The sequence below is a fragment of the Mchenga conophoros genome, linkage group LG11 (assembly GCF_057382185.1).
Source record: "Mchenga conophoros isolate Kocher_MC1m ecotype Shallow Benthic linkage group LG11, M_conophoros_male_GT1.1, whole genome shotgun sequence".
Taxonomy (NCBI): domain Eukaryota; kingdom Metazoa; phylum Chordata; class Actinopteri; order Cichliformes; family Cichlidae; genus Mchenga; species Mchenga conophoros.
The window spans coordinates 34,588,669-34,613,262 of record NC_140536.1 but is presented as its reverse complement, the minus strand read 5'-3'; the positions used below and the strand labels follow the sequence as shown (position 1 = coordinate 34,613,262).

At 39.0% G+C, this 24,594-nt stretch overlaps 3 protein-coding genes across 4 annotated transcripts in view; 2 read left to right on the top strand and 1 right to left on the bottom strand.

The window, feature by feature from the left end:
* rftn1b (raftlin, lipid raft linker 1b) overlaps window positions 1-947 on the bottom strand; it is a 129,066-nt gene extending 128,119 nt beyond the window's left edge. Inside the window, exon 1 of the mRNA XM_085292604.1 lies at window positions 316-947. The gene's annotated coding sequence lies outside the window, so the exon portion shown is untranslated. The remainder of the gene's footprint in view (window positions 1-315) is intronic.
* Window positions 948-11,578: 10,631 nt separating this feature from the next.
* LOC146564832 (cysteine-rich venom protein ablomin) lies at window positions 11,579-17,230 on the top strand. Of its 2 annotated transcripts, XM_085290418.1 has the most exons (8): window positions 11,579-11,588; window positions 11,920-11,988; window positions 12,818-12,918; window positions 13,682-13,772; window positions 14,668-14,810; window positions 16,383-16,471; window positions 16,788-16,870; window positions 16,963-17,230. In XM_085290418.1, the coding sequence occupies exons 2-8, from the start codon at window positions 11,925-11,927 to the stop codon at window positions 17,097-17,099; spliced, it is 708 nt and encodes a 235-aa protein (XP_085146544.1). In that variant the 5' UTR covers window positions 11,579-11,588; window positions 11,920-11,924; the 3' UTR covers window positions 17,100-17,230. The 2 variants fall into 2 exon arrangements, with proteins under 2 accessions (XP_085146544.1, XP_085146543.1); XM_085290417.1 differs by lacking the exons at window positions 11,579-11,588; window positions 11,920-11,988 and having other exon boundaries at window positions 12,821-12,918.
* Window positions 17,231-20,870: 3,640 nt separating this feature from the next.
* The window catches only part of plcl2 (phospholipase C like 2), a 41,768-nt gene continuing 38,044 nt past the window's right edge, over window positions 20,871-24,594 (top strand). Inside the window, exons 1-2 of the mRNA XM_085292603.1 lie at window positions 20,871-21,199; window positions 21,601-22,074. Coding sequence (XP_085148729.1) covers window positions 21,823-22,074 — 252 coding nt within the window. The 5' untranslated portion in view covers window positions 20,871-21,199; window positions 21,601-21,822. The remainder of the gene's footprint in view (window positions 21,200-21,600; window positions 22,075-24,594) is intronic.

Below are 24,594 nucleotides of genomic sequence, written 5' to 3'. Positions count from 1 at the left end.
TAAAAGCATTAGGTGATGTGTAGTACAATACTTTTACCCGGCACTGATAGTGAATGAATACATTCAAATGAGTGCACGTGTGTTTGGCAGCAGTAAATTTATAGCTTGTTGCTTAATACACTGCTCAAAAGTCAGACTTGTGGCGTGCGGCAAGATCTAATGAATGAAATCTCAGCAGTAAACAACTGCTACCATGCAGTCCAAGTTTACAGTGGCTGCTGTCCAGAGACACAGGCGTGCGTACAGTAACACATCTGCTTGAAAGTTCAAATTCATTCACATGCTCAGGAGCATGGAAACACAAAACAAACTTACCTCTTTCACAATTTGCTTGAAAAGTTCACTGCTTGGACACAAACGCAGCAACTGGACCAGTGCTTCCTGCAGAGAATCGCATTCTACTTCGAGGGGGGGAGAAAAGCTCAAACGCAGGATGGGTTCAGGTCCTGTCCGACAAGCTGTCAAAGGCTGCCGCGGAGCTGGTTGGTTTAAAGGAACCACAATCCTCCGGGCAGGCAGGCAGGCAGGCAGCAGAGAAACAAGAGCGGGGTCTGTGGGCTCAGCAGCAGCAGCTCCAGCGGTTTGCTTCGTCTTCCTCTTCACCACCTATTAGAGCTCAAACACACTTGCACGCTCACTGTGCTTAGGTCATGCTCAAAGTATGACTGTTGTATACCAATGTTTTGCAAGCACAGGGAAACCACATCCTGTCACATATTTACCTCCCTCTCCTGTCTCTCCTTTCCTTTTCAACCTATCTTTCTATGTAGTGCTCTCTCTCTTTTCCTGTGTCTTTCTCTCGCTCCCCTGTGATTGTCTGAAGCAACTGAGCGCTCTGACCCAGCGTCTGTTCAGAGCAGCCTCTCTGCCTCAATGTCTGTCTCTCTGGCAGCCGCACCAGTTCCACACGACTGACTGAAGAATCCATCTGAGGAGAGGACGGGGGAGAAGAGATGGGAGGGAGAGGAAAGGGAAAGAGGGAGGGGGAATGACAGAGGGGAAGCGGGGAGGGGGGTCTTCATTGGGAAATACCAGAGTTAGAGAGAGGGGGGAGGAGTAGGGGGAGGAGGAAGGGTGGTGAGTGTTGTTTAGAAAGTAAAAGACTTAAGAGACGAGGGCAGACAGAAAAAGTGATCAATATTTCGTTGGGAGAGGGAAGTAGAAGGAAACCAGTCGAATGCTGTGCCACATAGTCGATATATTCAAACCTGCATGCTGTGGGAATGACTGAAGAGTTTTGGGAGCTGGTGATAAGTTTGACTGAAATAGGGCTGCAACGGTTGATTTGTTGAATATGGATGTGTGTGTGTGTGTGTGTGTGTGTGTGTGTGTGTTTGATTCTCAGCATTTCACTTGTCTGGGTCAGAACCTGTTAGAGCTCTGTATTTATTATTTAAGCTAGCTAGTATGTTTGACCCCTGTCTGGGAAACAGGAGCTCTTAGATACATAAACCATGATTTCCACAACAACAACACTGTTGATTCATGCTGGGACCGTCTGTCTGAGCATTGCCTCTGCAATGCAAAACATTTATTGACAGAAACAATCTGCTGACAGATTTGATAGTTTCGGTTTGTCAGTAATTTAATATCTGTATTTTTCCAGGAAGTGTCATTCAGATCAAAATCTATTCTAAAAGAGAGGCAAGTGTAGATTTTTATCGAGCCTTTTTGGATAATTGCTTTCATTGTCTGGACCGCAGTCTTAAAGTTCTGCTTCACTCTAATATCTGATATTCCTGCTTTAACAACTAAAATAACTCCACGATCAAGTTAGCAGTCGCTGAGGAAGGGCAATTTTAGAAACAACGATGGTGTTCAAATTGCGTAATTCTGTACTTGAACTTGCTATTTTTAGTGCGCTGACACAGCGCTGCGTGCTGTTTACACAGCACTATTTAAACGTTTATAACTGGCAAAAAGCTGAATGTGAAATACTGTAAAATCCTTACCGTCAATGGTCATCATCTTGGCTTTGTAGCAGAAGGGGAGAAACTACTAAACAGTTTTTATGCATTAAGAGGAAACATTATCGGGACTAATGAGGAAATTATAACTACCTATCTAACAGTTCTATCAAGCCCTGAGGACAGATGTGGTGTGAAACTTGGGGTGGGGTGAAAGATTGTCATCTTCAAGTATAGAGTATTAGATAAAAGTCAAGTTGGAACCGTTAGCTAGGGTAAGAAAAAACATCTAATGTAGCAATCATCATTTCCTGTCAGCACAAAACTTGCTGTGTTTAATTTAAGATAACACAATCTTGTTGAGTCAGGCACTATAGCAGCACATTCATATCGCACTAACAGAAGTGTGCAAATTTAATGAGAGAACAATCAGATCAAATATAATGTCAGTTATATTTTTATGGCGTGCATTCATGTTAAAATTCCTATTTGATATGTAGGCTTACAATAAGTATGATTATTGTCGCTTTATTTTCTTACCGTAATTAACTTAATAAAGTTCACGTTGAAGCTTAATATAAATACTGACAAAAACATGTTCACCTTTACTGCAGTTATTGTCACTCACGAATGAGGACGAGACAGCAAGAGCGATTTTTTCAATTTAGCGAAATACATTTGGTTGAATTCGAGAACAAGGTGTTGAGGTCACTTATTCAGAATACCTGCCGAATGAAGATTTTTTACACAGGCCACTAATTTAACTGAGTTTTGCATTTGTTTCTCAGGGTTGTGGAGAAAGCTTTGGACAAAGAGGGCTGTTTCCACAGCAGCTCTCGGGTATTAGACAAAAAAATATTATGCTGTTTTTAAGCCATGCTTGTCTCCTGTCTGTTAAATCACAGCTCAGGTTAAAAGTGGAATATTTTTACCGGATGTTGGATGGATTCTGATACTGTTTACAATCCAAATAACTCTTTTATACCAGCTATGTAATAAATGTGTTTGAATAGACCAAGACAGCAAAATGAAAACACATTAACCCGAGAGAGAGTCGTCATAAGCACTGTTACTAACCTGTTAAACATCAAACATGTTAGCACCGTCATGGTGAGCACACAGTTAACATTTAGCTCACAACACCTGACAATAGTGCCTGACAGAGATGCTAACATGCTGCACACTTTAGTTTTATTAATCTGCATATACAGTGAGGCTTTCATTAGAAAGAAAGCACCAATCAAAGTTTGCTGTCAAATAAATGTAAAAATTTATGACAACAGTAAGAAGTCATTTTTAGATATTCTGTAAAGTATCTAACAAACTGCCGAGTGTGAAGCAGCGAGAATGAGGATCAGCACCTCCAAATCTGAGGCCATGGTTCTCAGCCGGAAAAGGGTGGAGTGCCCACTCCGGGTCGGGGATGAGTTCCTGCCACAAGTGGAGGAGTTCAAGTATCTCGGGGTCTTGTTCGCGAGTGATGGGAGAAGGGAGCCGGAGATCGACAGACGGATAGGGGCTGCAGCTGCAGTAATGCGGACGCTGCACCGGTCCGTCGTGGTGAAGAGGGAGCTGAGTGTAAAAGCGAAGCTCTCAATTTACCGGTCGATCTACGTCCCTACCCTCACCTATGGCCACGAGCTGTGGGTAGTGACCGAAAGAACGAGATCGCGGATACAAGCGGCGGAAATGAGCTTCCTCCGAAGGGTGGCTGGCCTCTCCCTTAGAGATAGGGTGAGAAGTTCGGCCATCCGGGAGGGGCTCAGAGTAGAGCAGCTGCTGCTCCACATCGAAAGGAGCCAGTTGAGGTGGTTCGGGCATCTGACAAGGATGCCCCCTGGGCGCCTCCTGGGTGAGGTGTTCCAGGCATGTCCCACCGGGAGGAGGCCCCGGGGCAGACCCAGGACACGCTGGAGAGATTATATCTCTCGGCTGGCCTGGGAACGCCTTGGTATTCCCCCGGATAAGCTGGAGGAGGTGGCTGGGGAGAGGGAGGTCTGGGCCTCTTTGCTTAGGCTGCTGCCCCCGCGACCCGGCCCCGGACAAAGCGGATGAGGATGGATGGATGGATGGATCTAACAAACTATGCTCCCAGTCCTATACAGTGCGGTCATGACATTGGGCTCTTGTCAATGTCACGTTTAGCCTGAGAGGTGATTTACTTGCTCATTTGTTAGGAAGCACTAATCATATTGCTAAGATGTTTCAAAGAAAATCAGCCTCCAGGCTGCAAATTAATGACATGTCTCTCTTAAAAATGGAGATGTCCTGCCTTTGTTTGCCCTTTAAGCTCCAACACCCAAATCTTAATCTGGGAAATGGGAGTCTGATTTTGGAAGGGCATTTTTCACCTCCAGACTAAAACGGTGTGAGGGGTTGTTCTGGTAAATCATATCTTTCAAACACTGGGAGGCTTAGAGCTGAAATCACAGCATAAAAGAAAGTTTAATTGTTAATTTTTGGCATAAATTTGACTGGTTTTCCAGCTGTTTTAACTGAATGAAATCAAACAGATGCCAAAATGCTGGAGCCGCTCCGACTGGCACTGAGACTTGAATGGCACTAATGATCACCCACGGTGTAATTGTCAACATGATTTAACTTAGTGTAACAGCTAAAAAAACAAAAAGTAAAAAAACAACACAGAAGATGACATTTACATGATGCCATCTTCAGACCTTACACTTTAGTGGTTTTATTGTTTAGGTGCCAGTTAGGCATGTCTGTAACTTGTGGGAATCTTGACCCTAATGACTAAAACGAACACACAGGTCATGCTGCAGAATGTTTTTTTCCACTGGAGAACTGTGGGACGATGGAAATGGGACACACAAAGTGAAACGAGTTATAAAGGTGAGCAGCCAAGCATAGTGTTTATGCAAGCTGTGTTTGTGGAAGCATCAGTCTTACATGACTGGCTGAGGACTTAGACAGACAGCTGATTGGATGGGAAAATGAGTGGAGCGAAACACATCAATGAAGGAACATAAATAGGTCCCCTCATTTTGCAGTAAAATAATAGGAATGTTCAATCACTGGATCTATTGTTATTACTCAAGGTTTCATTCATTTGTGTTCTGTCTTTGGTCATCAACTGCCTTCCCATATCCTCTGTAAATAGAGATGTGACAGTGCCCCCTAGTGTTCAGTGTGTAAGATGGCATTGTGTTTAGTTGGATGGTAAAGAACATAAACGTGGCTTTTAATGTGGCCTTGATTTTTATTGTGCCCTCTTCATTTCCGTATATGTATAAAGACATTAAAAATATAGTTAGGCATAATTCTGCCCTGTAAAGTGAATTTTTGTTATTTATTTATTTTTAACACTGCCATCTAAATTTCACTAGTCAAGTCAAATGGCTTTATTGTCATTCCAACCATGTGCAGTGGTACAGAACACAGTGAAACGAGACAACGTTCCTCCAAGACCACGGTGCTACATATGACATATAACAGACAATCAACACAGAAATACATAAAGTGCAAGTGTGCAAAAATAGCAAAGAAACAAAACAAAGACAGTGCAACACCAAACCAAACAGAACAGTACAGACACAAGACCGTGCAGACACAACAGTGCAATAGAAATATGCAAAAGAAAAAGACTGAGCATTGTGCAAAAAGTAACTTGGTGTCAGAAGGTATGTGTGTGTGTGTGTGTGTCAGTCCAGTCACTGAGTGTTCAGCAGTCTGAACGTTATAAATCAGAACTTGCCATTTAAATTTCACTTTGAAAAGCCTGCATCCAAACAAAACTCGGATTACAGTTATCTGACCTTAATGAATGTACCAGATCTGAAGAAGTGGGATCCTGTTTACCACTGTTCTTTATGTTTTATTGCTGGCTGCAGAATTCCCTGTATGCTTCTGTCTCTGTGCTTGGAGATTTCATCTTGCATCACTTTGGTCAGTTGCTGTCGTGGTTAAATCTACTATATAAATTAACTTGACCTTCCACTGATTGAGTTTTAAATATAAAATAGACTGCAAAGCATGCAAACTTAAATTCAGTACATAAGATGAACACATGAGTTTTAAAGTTAATAGTTGGTATGAACTCCTGTCTTCTTCAACACAGCCTGAAACAAGAAAGCTTACAAGAAAGCTTAGGCAAGGTCTAGGAATTTTTTGGTATTGCATGGTGATTAAAAATTTGATGTAAATTTTCTGCCATGATATGGTAAATGGTAAATGGCCTGCATTTGTATAGCACTTTTCTAGTCCATAGGACCCCAAAGCGCTTTACACTACATTCAGTCATTCACCCATTCACACACACATTCACACACTGGCGATAGCAAGCTACATATGCTAAGTTATGGGCTAAAAGCTCCCAAATGTACTGAGAGTAGTAGGCAAAGTAGTAGTAGAAAGTAAAAATGAGCTCCTTAAAGGAGTAATATACCATCTAGTTTTATGCAAAGGTGAGTAAATGTGCTATATTCATATAATGATAGAATTTGTAGATTATAAATGTTAATCAAATCTAAATTCAAATTCTAATGAATGTGCTTAGCTTGAATCTTTTATGTAGGACACAAACAGTGAAAGGGATATATATATATATATATATATATATATATATATATATATATATATATATATATATATATATATATTCTGTTATCTAAATTGTAGACGGACTTTTCCAGGAAACAGGAAAATGAGTACAGTGAGGAGTGAAAGTGAGATCTGGTATGTGGGAGAACAGATTGTATTCTAGAGGCTCAGCATGAGGAACAGATTCACAACTCACAAATAGTTCTTTTTTTTCTAATGTGACCTTCAGTAGATTTTCTTAGTGTACAGGCTGTGATCAGCTGACCTGCTGCTCTTTGTGGCTCTACACAACTTAATTGAACAAGATGTCAGCAGTGTCAGGAGCTATCTTGGCTGACTTGCATTTGCTAAACTAACAGTATATCGTATATTGTCTTTATACTAGACTGTATACAGTTGGCATAAAGGTGGAATTTAGTGACTTAATCTAAGCATAATCATCTTAAATGCAAATTAGTCTACACATGATGTAACTGAACACTGACCATAGCCCCTGTGCACCAGTCCAACATACTGCTTTACTATAAATTCACCACAGGACAGCAAGCTAACCTCTTTATCCCAAACAAACTACAGAGTAGTTTCATGCAACATTTAAATGACAGAAATTTAGTATACTTTGTTCTGCAGGATGTTTCACAATATGAAAATACATAATTTATCAAAACACATCACACACTGATCCAATCTGTGATTAAAAAAACGCATTGCATGTACTCTTTAAATCTGCAGTATATCAAGTGTGTCTGAGCACTAACCTTTAAATATAATCTCTCCTCTTCCTCTTCCTCTCCTCTCCTGTCCTGTCTTTCTTTTTCTTTCTCCATCTCTTTTTGAATTTAGCTCTAACTCCTTTCTCTCCCTGTGAAATGCAGCAGCTGGACCTTTAGCTAGCAACACACTGTGCGACAAATGCACACAAACATTGATGAGCTAATACAAATACTGCATTTGAAATTACTTGACAGCTAAAAAAAAAAAATTGTGTAAAAAAGGGAGTAAAAGTAAAAAGTTATCAGAAAAAATAAAGGTAGTAAAGTGCAGATGCCTGAAAACTTAATACAGTAATAAAGTAATTGTACTTCGTTACTTACCTCCTCTGACCGTCAGTCTGAGCATGGGCTGGGTTTTTGTCTTGTTTTGTTTTTGTCATATCTGTATAAATGCACGTGTAACACAGTCAGTAGTATGGCCTTTGTTCTCACAATATTTTACATATGTTTGCCCCCAGAGTCAGAACAGTATTTTGGGAAAAGCCTGTAAATTATGCTGCCACTTATTCCACAGAAGAACCTGAAATCATTAGAACTGCCTCCTGTGCCGACAGTTTAAGTCAGTTTTAAAGGCACAAAAATGCTCTCTCTGTCAGAGTGATTGCTCTTGATGTGCATTTGTTCTTGATATATTATTGCACATAATCTGGGGGCTGTGTTCACCTGCTTGTACAGTGTGTCAGTTGTATTTCTGGGATTGTGTCTGTAGTCATTAAATATCTTCTGCCCTTTAGCTCAATAAAACTGTTAGCTCGATAAGTAAAGGATTTTGTGTCAATAGTGTAATTGTTCTTTTTGTATGCTTTTTCACAGCTATGTTTACAGACTGTTTTGCCATACACTTGACCTAATTTGTCAAAAGAGACAGCACACCAGCAACACACGTACAGACAAGCTTGACTCAAATTTGACCTTTTGTTTAATATAGATATGCAGACAACAATTTCATTTTCTTTGACTGCAAGACTCCTGAAGCCATATCATAAGACAAATGTACTAAATGACTAAATTATAACATGGTTTATGTGCTAAAGTATTGAAATGCTTAAGATTAGTGAAAAGGCATTAGCACTCTCACCAGAGATCTTTTTCAAAAACAAACATATTCATGTACATGGATGAAGCCTGCAGTAAGATATTCAGTCAGTGCACTGTGGGCTGTTGTAAGATATGTCAAAAATGTACAAATGTACATGTTACATGTTTTTCTTTTTTTTTTCTTACATGTTGGCTGTGCAGACTTTTCTGCAGAGTGAAAGCATTCAGCAGCCCTTTTTCTCCTTCTAAAATCAAGAAAGACTTGAGCCTTTCTTGCACATTTCCACAGAGCCACACCTCATTAGGCTGTCAGTTTTCTGCCCAGGGTGTCCATCTGCAGCTGCTTCTGTTCTGTAATGGCTACTATTACTTTAAATGGTGTGCTTTTATTCTTACTTCATGAGAAGACCTTATGTTTCAAGGATATATGCATTTCTGGATGTACACAATGCCAGTGGTACAGGAAGAACTACTCCCATTCAATCCATCATTGTATGAATACTTATCACCACTGACAGCAGAGAGCAAACTGAGTGAAGTTTGTATTTCTGACTGAACAATTGCTTTACAGTTTGTATAACTGGGTATCCATACGTCACATATCTCACTCTTTAAAGATAGCTTACATCATTGTTTGAACTTGCAGCAAACTTGATTTCATTACTTAAAGCGTAAAGCCACGTTGGTGTCACAGCTTTCAGAAGGGCAGTGCTGAATTTTAGTCAGTCCACCACTTTGGTTCACACTGAAAAACATTAGAAACTATTAGATGTTAAATTAATTCACATTAATTCATGCTTTATACATTTACATCAGGTGGATTATCACAAAATGTATAAAAACCCACAGGACCGTGAAGGTAAAGAAGAATGAGTTTGGCTTTTCCTTTCGAATCACCATGGAGTTGACATTTTGTATTTTTCAGTGAAAAATCTGGGTAGCTATTATGGAATCCTATGAAATGTAGTGGGGACCATCATTATATTAAATTACATTCATCCGGAAGACCCATTTGTCAAAAGTGACTTCAATAAGTGCACTCAAACTCAAAAGAACAAGAACTACATGTAATTGAAAAGTTAGAGAGCTATGTTGCTATAAGTGGGTTTTTTTTGTTTGTTTTTTTAAGACCCTTTGTCTTCTTGTCTGTGTGAAATGTGTGGACAAGTCCTTAAGATGCTGCAGTGCCAGTGCCTCTTTGCTGCTAATGCAGTGCCAGTTTTATCAAGAACTAGTTCCACACATCTCCACAGAAATAAAAGACTGGTGACTGTGCCGAAAAGCAAGTCGCTGCAAAACAACCGGGCTCAAAGGCAGTATTATACTGTGGGAGGTTCTACTTTTTTTTTTTCATCAAACAAAACATCTGTTATATAAGGCTATGTAACATTCAGTTTTCAAACCTGTCAAAATGACCTGTTTCTTAAAAGGTATCCAAAAGTTGGTACAAAATAAACAGTGATTTGAACTGATTATCTCAGGGCTCTAGCACCATCACCACACCAAACGGATGATTTACAGGACTGTAATGATGCTAAACACCCACATTTTCAGATTGTAGCACGTCAGCATTTATTAAACTAAAAATTTAATAAATGAGAGCAGCTTTTCTTGTGGAACACAAAAACACACCAGGACCAGGACTTATCCTGAATTGGATAAGTAGTTACAAAAATCAGTGAATGATTGGCTTATTTGATGTATATGCACATTTTAAACATCCTCCTTCCTTTTATTTAACTTCTATTTATCATAAAGTAAACCTCATAAGATTAATTATTACTTTTGCATGAGGAAAACATGCACAGACACCAGGGGAAGCCAGATGTTTAGCAGTAAGCTGTCATGCCACCTTAACCTTAATACATCTCATTGTCTTACATGCATATTCTCTTACTCAACTTAGGGTTGCAGGTGGCTGGATTTTATTCCATCTGACAATGGGGAAGGTTCACTCAGGAGGTTAACTGCTGATTCTAAAAGGCTGTAGGTGTGAATGTAAGTATGAATGATTGTCCGTCCAGGGTGTACCTTGGACAGGCTATTGACTTTAATAATGATAGGTTGCTAAAGACTGAAATAAAATCAACTAGAAAAATACATCCTGCCTGTCTTAATTAATCCCCTTAGGATGCTAACATCGTGTAGCATTTATGATGATATTAAAAGTCAAAAGGCCACTTGTTCTACCATACAGGACCTTGAATTTGGTAGGTTTGTCTTCTACCCATGCAACAGCCACTTAGTTTTACCCAATTGTTTAAAAAGCCTATTTTCTCTTACGCATTACACTTCATTTTGAAAAGTGCTCCCAGTTTCAGTGATAAAAGTAACCAGTGTTACTGAGTCCAGCAATTCGTTGTTCTGCATAACAAAGAGAAAAGTAATGCATTAAGCATAAGGGTGATAGCAGCATAATGCTTTTTGTACAGTCAAACATGCAATGAAGAACTGACAAAAAAGATTGTGCTATGCTGTAAGAAATGTTGCTCCAAGATAACATTTCTACTTTGCCTATGTATAGTCCCTAACAGTGTAAACAACAGTGTAAGCTACTCATTTCACACAGTTTATTTGCAGACAAACTGCAAAAAAAATTCTTGATTTCATCCCCAGAAAAATATTAGGAGAAAAAAAAAAACATAATTAAAGAACTTTGCATGTTTCTGCATTTGCAAATGCTTTTTCTGTTTGACAAACTGATCTCATCTTAAATTGATTAGTGTAGCTTTTTAAACTTACTTACTTTTAGTTTAGAGAGGATTTTTTCAAACCCTCTCTAAACTAAAAGTACAAAAAGCAGTCTTTGTCACTTGTAGTTTTGGGTTAAAATAATATCATTGTGAATTGTACAACTGAATTTGCCTTAATGATCTGCTGGTTCCCACTCCTGCATGCCGTTGTGAATTAATCTTTTAATGTATTGCATTTTGTGCAAGTGCAAGTTATGGGCACCTCTTTAGCCCACCCAAGCTGTACAGCTTTAATCCTTTTTTATATAAAAGCATACAACTTTATCTTCTAATCCATCAGTATCAGTATTCCTTATTTGCTTTGACCTCAGAAACCGTTCCACTCTATGCTGTGTAAACACAGGCCAATACATCAGGTAGTCACTAAACCCTCGGGCTTAACAATTCCCCATTTACTCGCAGTCAGGTGTACTCTTATGAAGAAAGGGCCCCTTTAATGCAATGTGACAGACTTGTCTTTGTACAATATCCACTGTACTGAGCACTTGACATGGATCTATATAAGGAGGCAGAGGAAAGTGCCAACTCACCTCATCGTCCTGAGGACTTAGGAGCAGGTATGTAAGATCTAAGCATTTTTATAGTTTCTGTTATATATCATATAACCAAAGCTATAGCATAGATAGATAGATAGATAGATAGATAGATAGATAGATAGATAGATAGATAGATAGATAGATAGATAGATAGATAGATAGATAGATAGATAGATAGATAGATAGATAGATAGATAAACACTCAGATTTGTTTTGGAAGAAATATCTTACTTATTTCATGGATGAATGGCAAGCCACAAAAACTACACAGAAATTAAAAATGGCAACAATGTTTAAAAGCATCATGGATAAAAAGAAAAAAATGATTTTTGTTTTGTTTTCTTGTTCTCAGAGAAAATGCTAGCATTCCTCATTTACATCGTGGCAGTGCATCAGGTGCACTCAGCATGTGTTTTGGTGAGTAGAAGTGCAAAGCTTTCTTCTCTACTACACAGTAATGTCACCTATGTTATCATATGCTGCAAGAATTTTGCATGGGCTGAAAAGTGTATATTTTAGAATTTAAAACCTCTTTTTTGTTCTGTGAGTCCTCAGCAGAGTTTAGACTAAAATATTCTTTATTTTCATTCACTTGGTACTGTTGAATTAAGTTTTTCATGCAAGACAAATGATGCACAAGGATACAGTTCTCCACTATTAGTCATATTTTGGGGGACAACTGGGACTCAAAGGTTTTATAGTGTTAATTGTCTATAAACTTCCCTGACAGAGCAGTGAATGAAACTGATAAAAAAGAAACAAATAACAGCATTAAAATAGCTACAACAAGTAGAATTAGCATTTTTAGTCTGTTTCATTTATGAGAAATTAACTTGAATTTTCTTTTCATTTTCAAATGCTACCTTCCATGGTGTGTCCACAGCCAGGTAAGCGCTGTGAAAAATGCATTAGGCATGTTTGCAAAAGTATTTTATTTTAATCATCATCTGAAACTGTGCCAGTAAGTCTCCCAGTAAGATTAATGCATTTGGCCCAGTTCTCTCTGTGTACTCTTTTTGTATGTCGAGTCATTTTAGAGCAATTAAACCAGGATATGTTTGTGAGTCATATCATGGATATTAAACCACGGGAGTAAATACCACTCCTTATTATGTCTGTAATCCGGTGTTTACACATTGATTTTTAATGTCTGTGTGTGTGTGTGTGTGTGTGTGTGTGTGTGTGTGTGTGTGTGTGTGTGTGTGTGTGTGTGTGTGTGTGTGTGTGTGTGCGCGCACGCGCTCCTGCAGGCGTTTGCCCACAAAATGCAATGGTTCAGGCTGAGATCGTAGACGTGCACAATGCGTTCAGGAGAGCGGTTCAGCCTTCGGCGTCTGACATGCTGATAATGGTCAGTCGTGCTTTCAACTCTAACAGTAAATGTGGCTCCACAAGTGTTTACTCACAATCCTCAGCATTTGTTTTCCCTCCTTCCCTGTAGGAGGGAGAAAAATGATAAAGTGGGAGAGGTTTACTGCACCTCACCCACAGTCCTGTAAATCATAAAAGCCGGACTGTATAGTTTAATGATAAGGAGGTGACTCAATCCTAACTTCCAGTTTTTATCCAGTTCTTTCCAGTTCTATTCAAGCAACTCGGATTGTATGCAAATGTATTGAAGCTGTTTGACATATTCAAATACATTAGACAATTTTATTTCATGGATAGATTTAATCAGTCTAAAATATGATTTATATATTAATCACATGTGATGTTTCTTTTATTAAAGCATATTCAGTGTAGGAAATCAAGCCAGAAGTTCTGAAAGCAGGAGAATAAAGCTGTTTCATGTCCTTGCCAAACGAGCTGGGTGCAGAGGTGTGAGGCTTTAGCAGAGAAGTAAAAAGAAAAATTGCACGTTTGCGTTGGAACTTTTGGTAGAATAGCAAACTGGCTTGTGTCAAATAGCAAGGGCACTTCAGTTAAAGCCATTTCATATTTGAAGCATTAGAATAGGATGTATTTTCTAACTTTGCATTCTTAGTTCACCAATTTTTCCAGGCACAAATGGGCTGCTTTTCAGCACAAATCTAACCAGAGAATGACTTTTTTTTCTTAGGGATTGTTGGTGTATGTTCAAAATATAATGGTTTTTTTTTCTTTTTCTTTTATAGAGCTATAGTGAGGAGGTAGCAGCCAGTGCTCAGGCTTGGGTTGATCAGTGTATTCTGGATCATGGAGCACCCAGCACCCGCCTGCTCAATGGTATATGTCTCTTCCCTTTATTCCTTCTGTTTCTTTCTTTCTTTTTCTTTGTTACCTTGCACCACATCTCCATATCTGAATCTGGCTCAATTTAAAGGTTCCCTCTGAACTGAGCAAACCTGTGATTGATGGTCAGAATCACAGTGAACTTTATCTTATCTTCAGTCTTAATACCTTCTTTTAATAACAAATTACACAGAGTAGAATATATTATCTACGAGGAGATAATGATCTATAGGCTTTTAATGAACCCTGTTTTTACTAAAAATTAAATCTACTGTCATGGTCCTGGGTCGGTGACCCAGCGCTTTGAGTTTATGATTATTATTTTCTAGTTTATTCTGATTTTGTATTAGTTCTTGGGGTTTGGTTGTCGTGTTTATTTTCCCTACCTGTGTCTCCCTCTGTGCTCTGTACGGGTCCCTGAGTTTTGTGTTGTAAAACAGTCTGTGTGTTTCCTGTTTTACTTTGTAGGTCTGTGTCTCGTTATGCCCATTAGTTCCAGCTGTGTCCCCTCCTGTGTGCCTTTTCCTGATTACCTGGTGTGCGTATTTATAGTTTGTGCCTGCCTGTGAATCTTGTCGCGTCGTCTGTGTTTCTCTGTGAATCTTCTGTGTACTCAGCATTATTCCGTGTTTCACCGTGTCTCTCTGCTCCTCGCCCCGTGTCCTCCTTTTGTGTTAGTTTTCCCAGTTTAGGTTTATGTTTCGGTTCTGCCCGCTTCTTGGTTATTACTCACTTGCACCTCCACCTCTGGCTGCTATTTGGATCCTCCTTCTCACCTCCACACGACTGCCGCCCCAGCCGTGACATCTGCTGTGACATGAAAACGAAAGCCTGCATTTGTAGATCCTAATAAATAATCAGTGCTGCCATGTTTCCCACTGTCAAAAAGGATATCACTTGGGCGAGAATCTGTTCTATTCATCTTCTCTTAAGTCGTGGACTGATGTCATCAATGCGTGGCATAGTGAGGTAGAACACTACAATTACCCCACTGGATCCACCAATGGAAAATCTATTGGTCACTATACACAGGTAACAACAGCTTATACAGAAAGGTTTCTGCTTTCTTTTACCTGTTTGATAGCTGCTTCTTTTTATTAACCCATTAAAGCCAAGTGCATCATAATTTGATTACATGACTCTTTGTGAGTTTTTAAGACTTCTTCATCATCAGTGTGATTTATTTCCTCCCCAAAAAACTGAAATAAGTTGCATGGTACATCGAAAGGAATAAATTGCAAAAAGAATGGCTGATGTAGCAAATATGATACAAATTAAAACTCATATATGCAAATTAATATCACGTATTTTTATTCACCAGACGCTTCCGTAAACACAACATTTTTAATGAGACCTTTTTTGGCAATGGATTAGTGATTGAGACTTTAATGGGTTAACTGTGGATCAAATGACAAATGAAACGACTTTGTTCATTTCATACAGCTTTTCAGCATCTTTGGGGTTGTTGTTTTCTCCATTTATTACTGTCTTGCTTCAGTCTTACAGATCTTTGCTCAGCAAAACATTCACACAATAACAAAGTGAATACATACCCAAAAGAGCGTGAATCTTAAGCTTGCAGTGATCAGGTGGCCAAACAACACAACTCCAACTGAGTGAACATATTATTCTTGAACTGAACTAATATAAGCTTATCTAAGAAAAGTTACTCCCGAAAGTACATCACAGAGCATTTTAACACCAGGGATGCCTTTTGTTCTCAAGTAGCCTCAGTTCTTGGTAGCTGCTTAATGATTTTGATCTACACTGACAATAGTATGCGGTAATAATATAGTGATATCTGCAGCTTTGTCAGATAGACATTTATATTGTGAATCACCCACTAAGGTCGACTCGACACATTAATAAAGTCTGTCCGACACGTTTGCTGTTTGCCATGAAGCATTATCATGCTGCAAGAAACATTTTTGCACCACTTTGAGTAAACTACAGACAGTTATGATGAAAATCCCAAAGGTCAGCCCCTTCAGAAATGACGCACTTAACTACTGCCTAATGACTGGCTGATCGAAGCGCTACATGAGAACTCTGGCTCACATTATGCAAAATACATGAATTAAGTAGAAAGTGCAGACAGTGATAAGAGAAGTCCAAATGATTAAGTACAAAAATTCCTTCTAGTTTTATCGTTGTTGAATAAAAGTATAATGTTGCTATCTGAGCTGCAGGATGCTTTTGATGTCATGACGAAGGACTCTGTTTGTGTCTTTCTCATTACTAAGTATTCATTTTATGGTGGATTGTATGTTCAAGACGAGTGGCCCTTCCTGCTTTCAAAAAGAGAATCCAAACCTATTTAGAAAAATGAAATTTTTATATTTCAAAAAGCAGTTGTTTAATCACTTTTAAACAGGCACTGCGTTTTTAGGAAGATAAATTTGTCTCTTTTAACTAAAACAAATGTAGTGCTTTAAATACAAATTAACTTGCAGAGTGTAGTGCCCAAATGTTTCCAGGCAGTCAAGAATTAGCAATGTTAAAACAGGACAAACATAAATGACTTATGTTCATATTTGAGCAGTCAGTAGCTATTTCAACACTGGAGTATCTCTAAAACCAACGGCTTTATGTTTTTCTCATCAGGTCATATGGAACAGCTCATACAAAGTTGGCTGTGGAGCAACGCTGTGCCCTAACAACATCTATTACTATGGCTGCCATTATTATCGCGCGTAGGTGACACCTTTCACACCCGTAAAGCCTACAGTGGCTTTATTTTACATGTCACTTTGTTAGCAATCTTAACAGCAATGGAAATAAATTGAAGTTTGAGGGTGGAGCACACTTTGTATCTTTATCTTTATTTCAGACATATACAGAAAAAACGATATATGCAAGTACACATACTTGCATTTACATGTACAAATATCAATATATATGTAAATACAGACATATGTGCTCAGACAAAACGAAAAATAGAGTCTAAATTACATGAAATTACAATTATTAAGCCTGAAATAATTGTAATAAACTGTTTTTATTTAACAGAGGAAACTTCAGGCGATGGGCGCCTTACACACCGGGATCTCCATGTGGCTCCTGTCCTAACAACTGTGTGGACAAACTCTGCAGTAAGTAAATGTGGTGTTTAATTACTGGGCAGGTAAAATGTGTTGCTGATAATGAAGACAATGAGCTAATCATTGCTTTACTTTATTTTTAGACAACCCCTGTCCATATATAGACCATTACATCAACTGTCCAATCTTGAAAAACACCACTGGATGCAGTAATGAGCTGGTGAAGGCTTGGTGCCCTGCTTCATGCACATGCACCACCGAGATCATTCCAATAGGCTAAAGGCTAAACTGTTGAGTCTGCAAACTGAGCTTCAGCCCAGTACTGTTCACATGTTCTTTGTTGGCTCTCTGTCTGTAACATGAGATAAGATACCAATGACATATGAAAGAGAACATGGAAAATAAATAAATACAGACAAATCTGTTCTATTGTCTGGAGACATTTCTTTAACACTTCACCTTTAATCAAAGACACTGCAGATTGTGGACAGACAGTCATAATGAATCGCAGTATTTTGTCGGAACAAACATAAAGTGTTATTGTTAATCCAATGATGCTGGCAGCACCAGATGGTGCATTTAAATATTGACTCAGCACATACTGATACAATAAGTATTAGTACATTAAAAATAGCATATTCTGCATATGCTGAAGTTCAACTGTCTTTAAATGACTGAATATGAACAGTCTTCAGTAAATTGATCCCATATGTAACAGTCATCAGAGCTTTATTATATTTACATACACATATTTATTGAGTTTACATTAATATGCAATATGCTCATGCCTTCACATTCATTTTTATTGTAAAATGTAATGAAAGTCAGCAGAGAATTTCCCACGGTTAAAGATGACACTGCAATATCAAGAAGTTTAAAAAGCTGCAAAAATGACATTTTTCTCATTAACTAGTGATGACCTAAAACAAACAATTAAACAAACAATCAATAAAGCAAAGAAACTAAATGAAATACTGAACACACACTCAATAATAAGGATACAGTAAAAATCAATTTCCAAATGTATGAATAAATATTAATTAAAAAAATACTGAATGTACCCGACTGTTTTGTTTCTTATACTAAGGAGAAAATTGGTTAAAAACAAATAGTTAACTACAAATAGTAGCTCTTGTCAAGGGGACAACGGTAGCATCTTACATGGTACCACAGAGAACTGTTTGGAGGCACCACCAAAAAAGCTTTAAGCCGAACCACAGCCGAAGGAAAATCACCGACAACTAAACTGTTTTACACACTTGTGCAAAAAGACCACGTTGAAAAAGGAAAATGCTCTTTTATATTTAAAACATAACAGCATGGGTAGACGTTTTGTTTTTATTATTATTATAAGTGTTTTGTAATGCAAACGCGAATGGTCACAGGACAAGTCAGAACAAACTTTGCCCTGCACAAAAAAAGACAGTGTACCATTATAAGTCAGCAGATGTCTCTGTTGTACAACTCACCCCACCTCCTGCTTTTGTATTTCACAACACTCGCTTTGGCTGCTTTCATCTGAGGCAGTGGACTATGAACAAAGCCTACTAAACCATGTAAAATAACATTAAGCCTCATCACTCACTCTGTGTGTCTTTTTGTAAAGGAGGGTATGAATTTAGGCTCTATGAATTACATTTAAGGTCTGTGTTGACTATGCATGACTAATATTTTAAATCGCTTAATCATCCCTCCTAAAACCCGATTACTTTCTTTCAAAGAGTAGTTACTGTGAGAATATTTTCACAAGAAATCTGACGCAATAGTGCAATGAGACTGTTATGTAGGAAGAGCCGTTACTTCACCTTTCAGATTAGTACATCTTCCGAGCACCGTCCGTATAAATACAAGGAAATTAGACATAATGTGAGCTGTTTTTGATTCATCATAAATACCACTCAGATGGACAACAACAACATTAGTCATTCAGAACATATCCTACAGTCATGCAGAGAAAGCAGTTTATATTTCAAAGCATTAATCTGTTTACTTTCAAAAGTAAGTGTAGAGTCAACCCTGCCAGGTCATTGTTAGAAAACAGCATTCCCTGCTGTAGAAAGGCTTTCCATGGAACGTTGTCTTTGCTCTTCCTAAAAGCAGCTTGACAATATTTTGGTTATCCATCTATTTCCTGTATCTTCAAGGACTTCCTGTATGTGAAACTGATGAATAAAACTGTGAGATTAATGACATTTGCCCAAGAATCTTTTGTGTGCACTTGCTTCTTGCTGCTGTTGACTTTTATTTTGTTTCGTGTTGTTTACTTTCTTTTTATGCATTATTCACAGATGATGCTTGAAAAGAAGATAACATGATACAGAAATATATAATAAAATTAAAGAAAAAGAAAGCAGAACTACACCAGCAAGACTTATTTATGTTTTTTGGTGGGGTTTTTTGTATTATCCTTGTTAAATGTTGTAGGTAGAATGAATGGTGACTGGAACAGTATAACTACAGGGCTTATTTTCTCACTTGATAAGTGAAAATGAGCTCTAACTGTTAAACCACATTATCAAAATTGCATTTTCTCATTGCTCTGACATGACCTAAGCGACACAGCAGGTGTAAGCATGAAAAATGCATTTGACCCCAAAACACCTCTACAATTCACACTGAGCCCCTTCCCAGGTGGTTGGACCTACTCTAGCACATAGTTCCCCGGGTATGACATAACACGAAACACTTGCCCAATGAAGGTGGCCGTTGTGCTATTACAATAATCAGCTACGTTCACTCACAAGGGAGTTTCTGTGAAAGTGAGGAAAACCAACTTTACATTGTCTTAATTCCCTGTGACGAAAATGAAAACACAAATGCACTGTGTCATCCACATTCCATGTAAGACACAAATTATTCGACATAATGATTATTGTGGCTGAAACGATGATAAAAGTTCTGTTCCAATCATCCAAATGTTACCATAAAAAGAGGATTTGGGTTGGTTTGCACTGCATGCATGGTATGTTGTGTCTCCTTGGAATACGTTGTAACCTTTATTTTAGCTCAGACAGATAGGTAACATCCAACATTTATATCCATTTATGGCTAAAAAGTTTATACAAACCTGGAATTGAAATGCTGTTCAGTCACACTTAGTTTACTCTCTGTATGTTCTTGGTGACTTTGTGGTGCTGTTGGTTTTGTGGCCTTTTTGCACGTACTTTTGCTTTGACTTATGTGACATAAGTCAGCAAGAAAACACTTAAACTATGTGAGAGTAATGTGAAAGGCATGTGGGTATTTTACAGTGTGTGGCATGCAGCCTTGTTTGCTATGTAGAAAAGTGAAAGTAATTGATGTGTGTGTGTGGGTCTAATATTTCCTGGTAGTCTACAGCACGGATTTCTAACTTATTTTAGTTAAAGTGCAACCTAATTTCAGCTTAAGTGGGTAAGCTCAGTAAAAACATTCTGTAATTGTTTATATTTAATCATTTAATAAGTAAATATTATTACACGTCCAAATATTCTCTTCTGGACATGAAGTAAAACTTTGAGAACTATTCAGCTCAGCCACAGGTAAGGTTTTTAAAAATTTTGCTCACATTTTTAAAAACCTTAAAAACCATTAAAAACCACATTTCTATAACTTTAAAACAAGGGGTATTACTTCGTACTTAATCATTTTTCTTATTTCCTGAGAGTAATTTATAACACTAATGATGAGCAGGTGAGGTCTTTTGAGATAAATAAGTGTGATTTCGTTGGCTGTACATGTACATTATATTTTACAGATCACACCGTAAAGTAATAAAACATTGAAAACATATTTGACACCTTTAAGAATTAAATCACTGGACTAGATCTATAAATACGTTCTGTATCTTTCAGTTTCAGCACCACCACAAAAGGACCGGTGGTACATGTTATTGATTAACAGGAGTAATTAAGGTTTATTCTGCAATTTTTACACTTTGCCAAACCATCAAGTGGACCAAACGGGACCCTGTGGCGGACCGGTACGAGCCCGCAGGCCGTATGTTTGGCAGCCCTTGTCTATGGGTTTGATTGACAGCTCGGCCTGTTTCTCCTGCTGCGCGTTCACGAGACATACACAACTTTGTTCCATGGAGACTACTGTATGCGCGTGATTTAACGGGAAATCAACGTTTTCGTTTCTTTCTCATTTTTCTTTTAAGAAAACGTAATAACCGCTGAAGTCTGACCTGAAAAAAAATTCAGGGGAAGCATTTCTCTCCTTCCTTTTTAGGGTTTTAGTTGGCTGGGAAAACTAACTTCAAACAGCTAGCAGGCGAGTGGAGTTAGCTGTAGCTAAGCTAAGCGCTGCTCGGCACACAGTAGTGAAAGACAGCCAAGGGTGCTGTGCTCAAAGAAGACGGGTCATTCATGGATAGTGTGGGACCAGGCGCTTTAAAAGGCAAGTACACAAAACCGACGAGCGTCACATGAAGCTAATCGTGACTTTAGTGGAGACGTTAATTGACCTGATAAGTTTCTGTTAACGTTATTTACCTTAACGACCACCGGTACGCTGGTGTGGGGGGTTGTTATTATTGTTATTACAGTTAAATGGACCGTAATGGAGTCGCTGTGTGTGCGAACTTGTGCAGAAATGCACAAGAAAGCATGCACATAAATGGGGAAAAACCGGCTGTATTTGCTGCATTTGTGATGACAGCCTGTAGTGATTGCAAGTTAACATCCGCTTTCAGCGCACTGCTGAACGCCTTCTGTACAAAAGCTGCCACTGTTCACGTTGCTGTTGTTACTACTGTCATGCTGCCTAATTATGCTAATCGCTGTGGTTTCTCTCCACAGAGCACAATGCACGGAGAAAACCCCTCTCTCTGTAGGAACCTGTCAGCTATCTGCACCGAGAGATGATACGGCGTGATTTGGTGTAAATGTTACATCGAGGCAATAGGCCAGGCAGGAAATTGGGAGTACGGCTGAAACATACGGCTTTGTTACCCAGCAGCTCGTCAGCTTGTGTGTGTGTGTGAGAGAGAAAGGGAGCGTGTGTGTGTGCTCGAAGTGCCTATGGCGGAGTTTGAAGAGGACGGCAGCCTGCCTCCATTGAATCCCGACGATACTGCCGTGCCCAGCGACAACGCAGCTGGTAAGACGCATTGCGAAGTGTCGGTCTTGAATGGAGACTGTGGGATATCTGAAAATATGGTCGGCTCGGGATCCCTCGTCGCACCTGGCAGCCAAACCGGGGTGGACAACGCCAACACCTCTGCCGGTCTGGACACCAAATCTGAAATACCACGCAGGAGCAGCATTATCAAGGTAAACACTGAAGTTCAAGCCTCTGTGTTATACCATTCATTCTGGTGAGCCAGTGTGTTGCACATCTACGCAGGACACTGGATGTTGGAAGTTACTGTGCAGTCTCTTCTGTGTACATCTTTGGTTTTGTGCACCATGATTGCTGTGAAATTTTCACACAATATGAGCCAGTAATAGGAAGCACATCCTGTACTTTAAATATAATGTCTATAGCAGAGTGTATGTTGACTTTAGCTTGTATGTCAAGAAATTCTGGCTACTAAAGCACTTGTGCCTGAAGAGCCACGATACAGTTACCAGAAGGGAAGAAACAGACGTTTAGGTGAAGCATGTGGTTCAAAGTAATATGCTGTCTGTGCTAATTTAGGAGGGAAAACTAATGTGTGCAATAACAGAGATTAAATTGGAGAACAACAAATACCCGTAAATGAAAGCTGACTGAGGTAAAGTGGGGATGAGAGAGTGGAAGGGTAATGATAGTAGCTGGTGCTCTTAATAAAATGTTATGCACGACTAAAAATGTTTTATGTTTCCCTAGTGCTGTCTGATTATGGCAGATCAGACAGATTATTGTAATCATAGTAGTTACTCAGTGTCACTTACTGACTTTGGGAGCATCTTTCATTGCTTGAGGTTAAAAACATGTCTTTATAACAATGAACTATCTTGAACTTACTTCAACCAAACATGCCTCAGCTTGGCAGCTAGTGAATTTGGGCTTGCACCAAAGCGCTTCCAAACTTACCTGAAAATCACTAATTACTAATCCTGTTTTATTTTTCAGTACATCTGGTGGTACACAGCAACAACAACAAAAAAGTTGATAGTTAATTCACTGAACCTCATTTTCCAAAATATAAACAAATCGTTTTGCCTCAGTCTGCTGAGGCTGTCAATCAGAGAGGTCTTTTGTGTGTGACTGCTTTAACATTACGAATCATAAAACAGTCAGCTCCTCCAGTGTTGTCAGGATGCATGTCGAGCTACGCCTGACAAGAAGAACATTCCTGCATTGTTTGCGTGGCTTGTTGTAATCAAAAAGTTCTGCACTTCCACTCGTAGAAAACAAAAACCATACCCGATTTGAATTTCTTCATTCTATTCTTTATAGTCGTCTACTTGCGCACCTCTGGTCCACTTCCAACTACCAGCGCTGCCACCGTTTCCAACTGGAAGGAGTTGTAGAGCAGAAAATACCAAAGCCAATCTTCTCAAGCTGTGCAAAGAGCGGCTTGAGAAGGCTGGGTTTGCATTTTCAACCACTTCTCACATTTTATCTGTAAATTCATTTGTAAAGCAACCACTGAATTGTCTGATTAGAAATGATCTGCAACTTATGCACCATAAATCAAATTCATCATGCTGAATTTCTGTGTATGATCGACATGTTTTTGAACCCCCCACCCCCGCCAAAAAAAGAGAAACGTCACTGTTTCCTTAAGGCATGTTTTTTGCCAGAAAAATCCTGCACCTATGCATCAATTTTAAGATTAGTCCTGCACACTGTTATCATAGTATTTATAATGTAGAAGGTAACACGAGAAAATGCTGCTGGGAGAGAGCCATGTGGTCAGCGAGAGTCTGCGAGCAAGACTTAACATGTTCCAGGTGCTGATTCTGAATACTAATATGGCTGCTGAAATGCACAAGTGTGCATGTTTCTGCGAGGTATGCAAATACTAAACATTTGACACATACAGAGGTCTAATCTGCTGGTTCGTAATTTGATTTTGGTTCTCAGTCTAAAGCTTTGTCTTTTGGTTTAGTCACCTCATGGGTGTAGATGTTGTGAATATTGCTTAAGGGTATCAAAGATGATGACACTTCCTCACGTTGCACATTATGTCGAAAGCCCCAAGACATTTTCTTTAGCTAATGTCAGCAGCTCTGTAATGTAAATTTCCCCACTGCTACTGTCGTTGTCACAATGTGAGTCACAAGACTGCACTGGAGATGCTGTCTAGACTGAACAAACTGCTCACTACTCTGTTCTTCACATTATTTATACTGTCTGCCTGGTAAACGTTAACCTAGCAGAGACTCAAAATGGCTCCCAAAAGATCTCAGAAATGTGTGCCTTTTTAATTAAAATGCGTGTTTACGTTTGGCTTCTAGAGGTCAGTAAATTAGCTGTTAGACCAGGGATTTTATTTCCTCAGGGGCCTGCCAGATTTAAAATGCATGAGCCATGTGAGGAATTTATTCAGAGGCACCTATCAGAGAGCAGCGTGCTTTTGAGTGAAGTCTGTGTCCTAATTGTGCATTAACACAAAATGAGCACCCAGTTTTCGATCTGTGATGTTATACCTGAGGAAAGTTCCTCTGCTCTGGATGCAGGGCAGGGTTCAGGTGCTCACATTTTTGCCAACAGGTTCAGCAAGGAGGCAAATTCTTGGAAAATTGCAGCTGCTGAGCTTTGATGTTACCTGATGATTGACGGGGATAATATCGACATCAATCAATGGTGCAAAATTCCAAGTAATCTCTCACTATGCAAGAGTCCGTCTTAGTTCCCGAGAG

What these genes read in the sequence shown, in the direction of transcription:
- LOC146564832 (XM_085290418.1), top strand. Translation starts at nt 11,925, where the DNA reads ATGCTAGCATTCCTCATTTACATCGTGGCAGTGCATCAGGTGCACTCA. An exon ending in CTCAGCATGTGTTTTGGTGA is followed by an intron (nt 11,989 to 12,817) that starts GTAGAAGTGCAA and finishes GCGCTCCTGCAG; the next exon opens with GCGTTTGCCCACAAAATGCA. An exon ending in CGTCTGACATGCTGATAATG is followed by an intron (nt 12,919 to 13,681) that starts GTCAGTCGTGCT and finishes TTTCTTTTATAG; the next exon opens with AGCTATAGTGAGGAGGTAGC.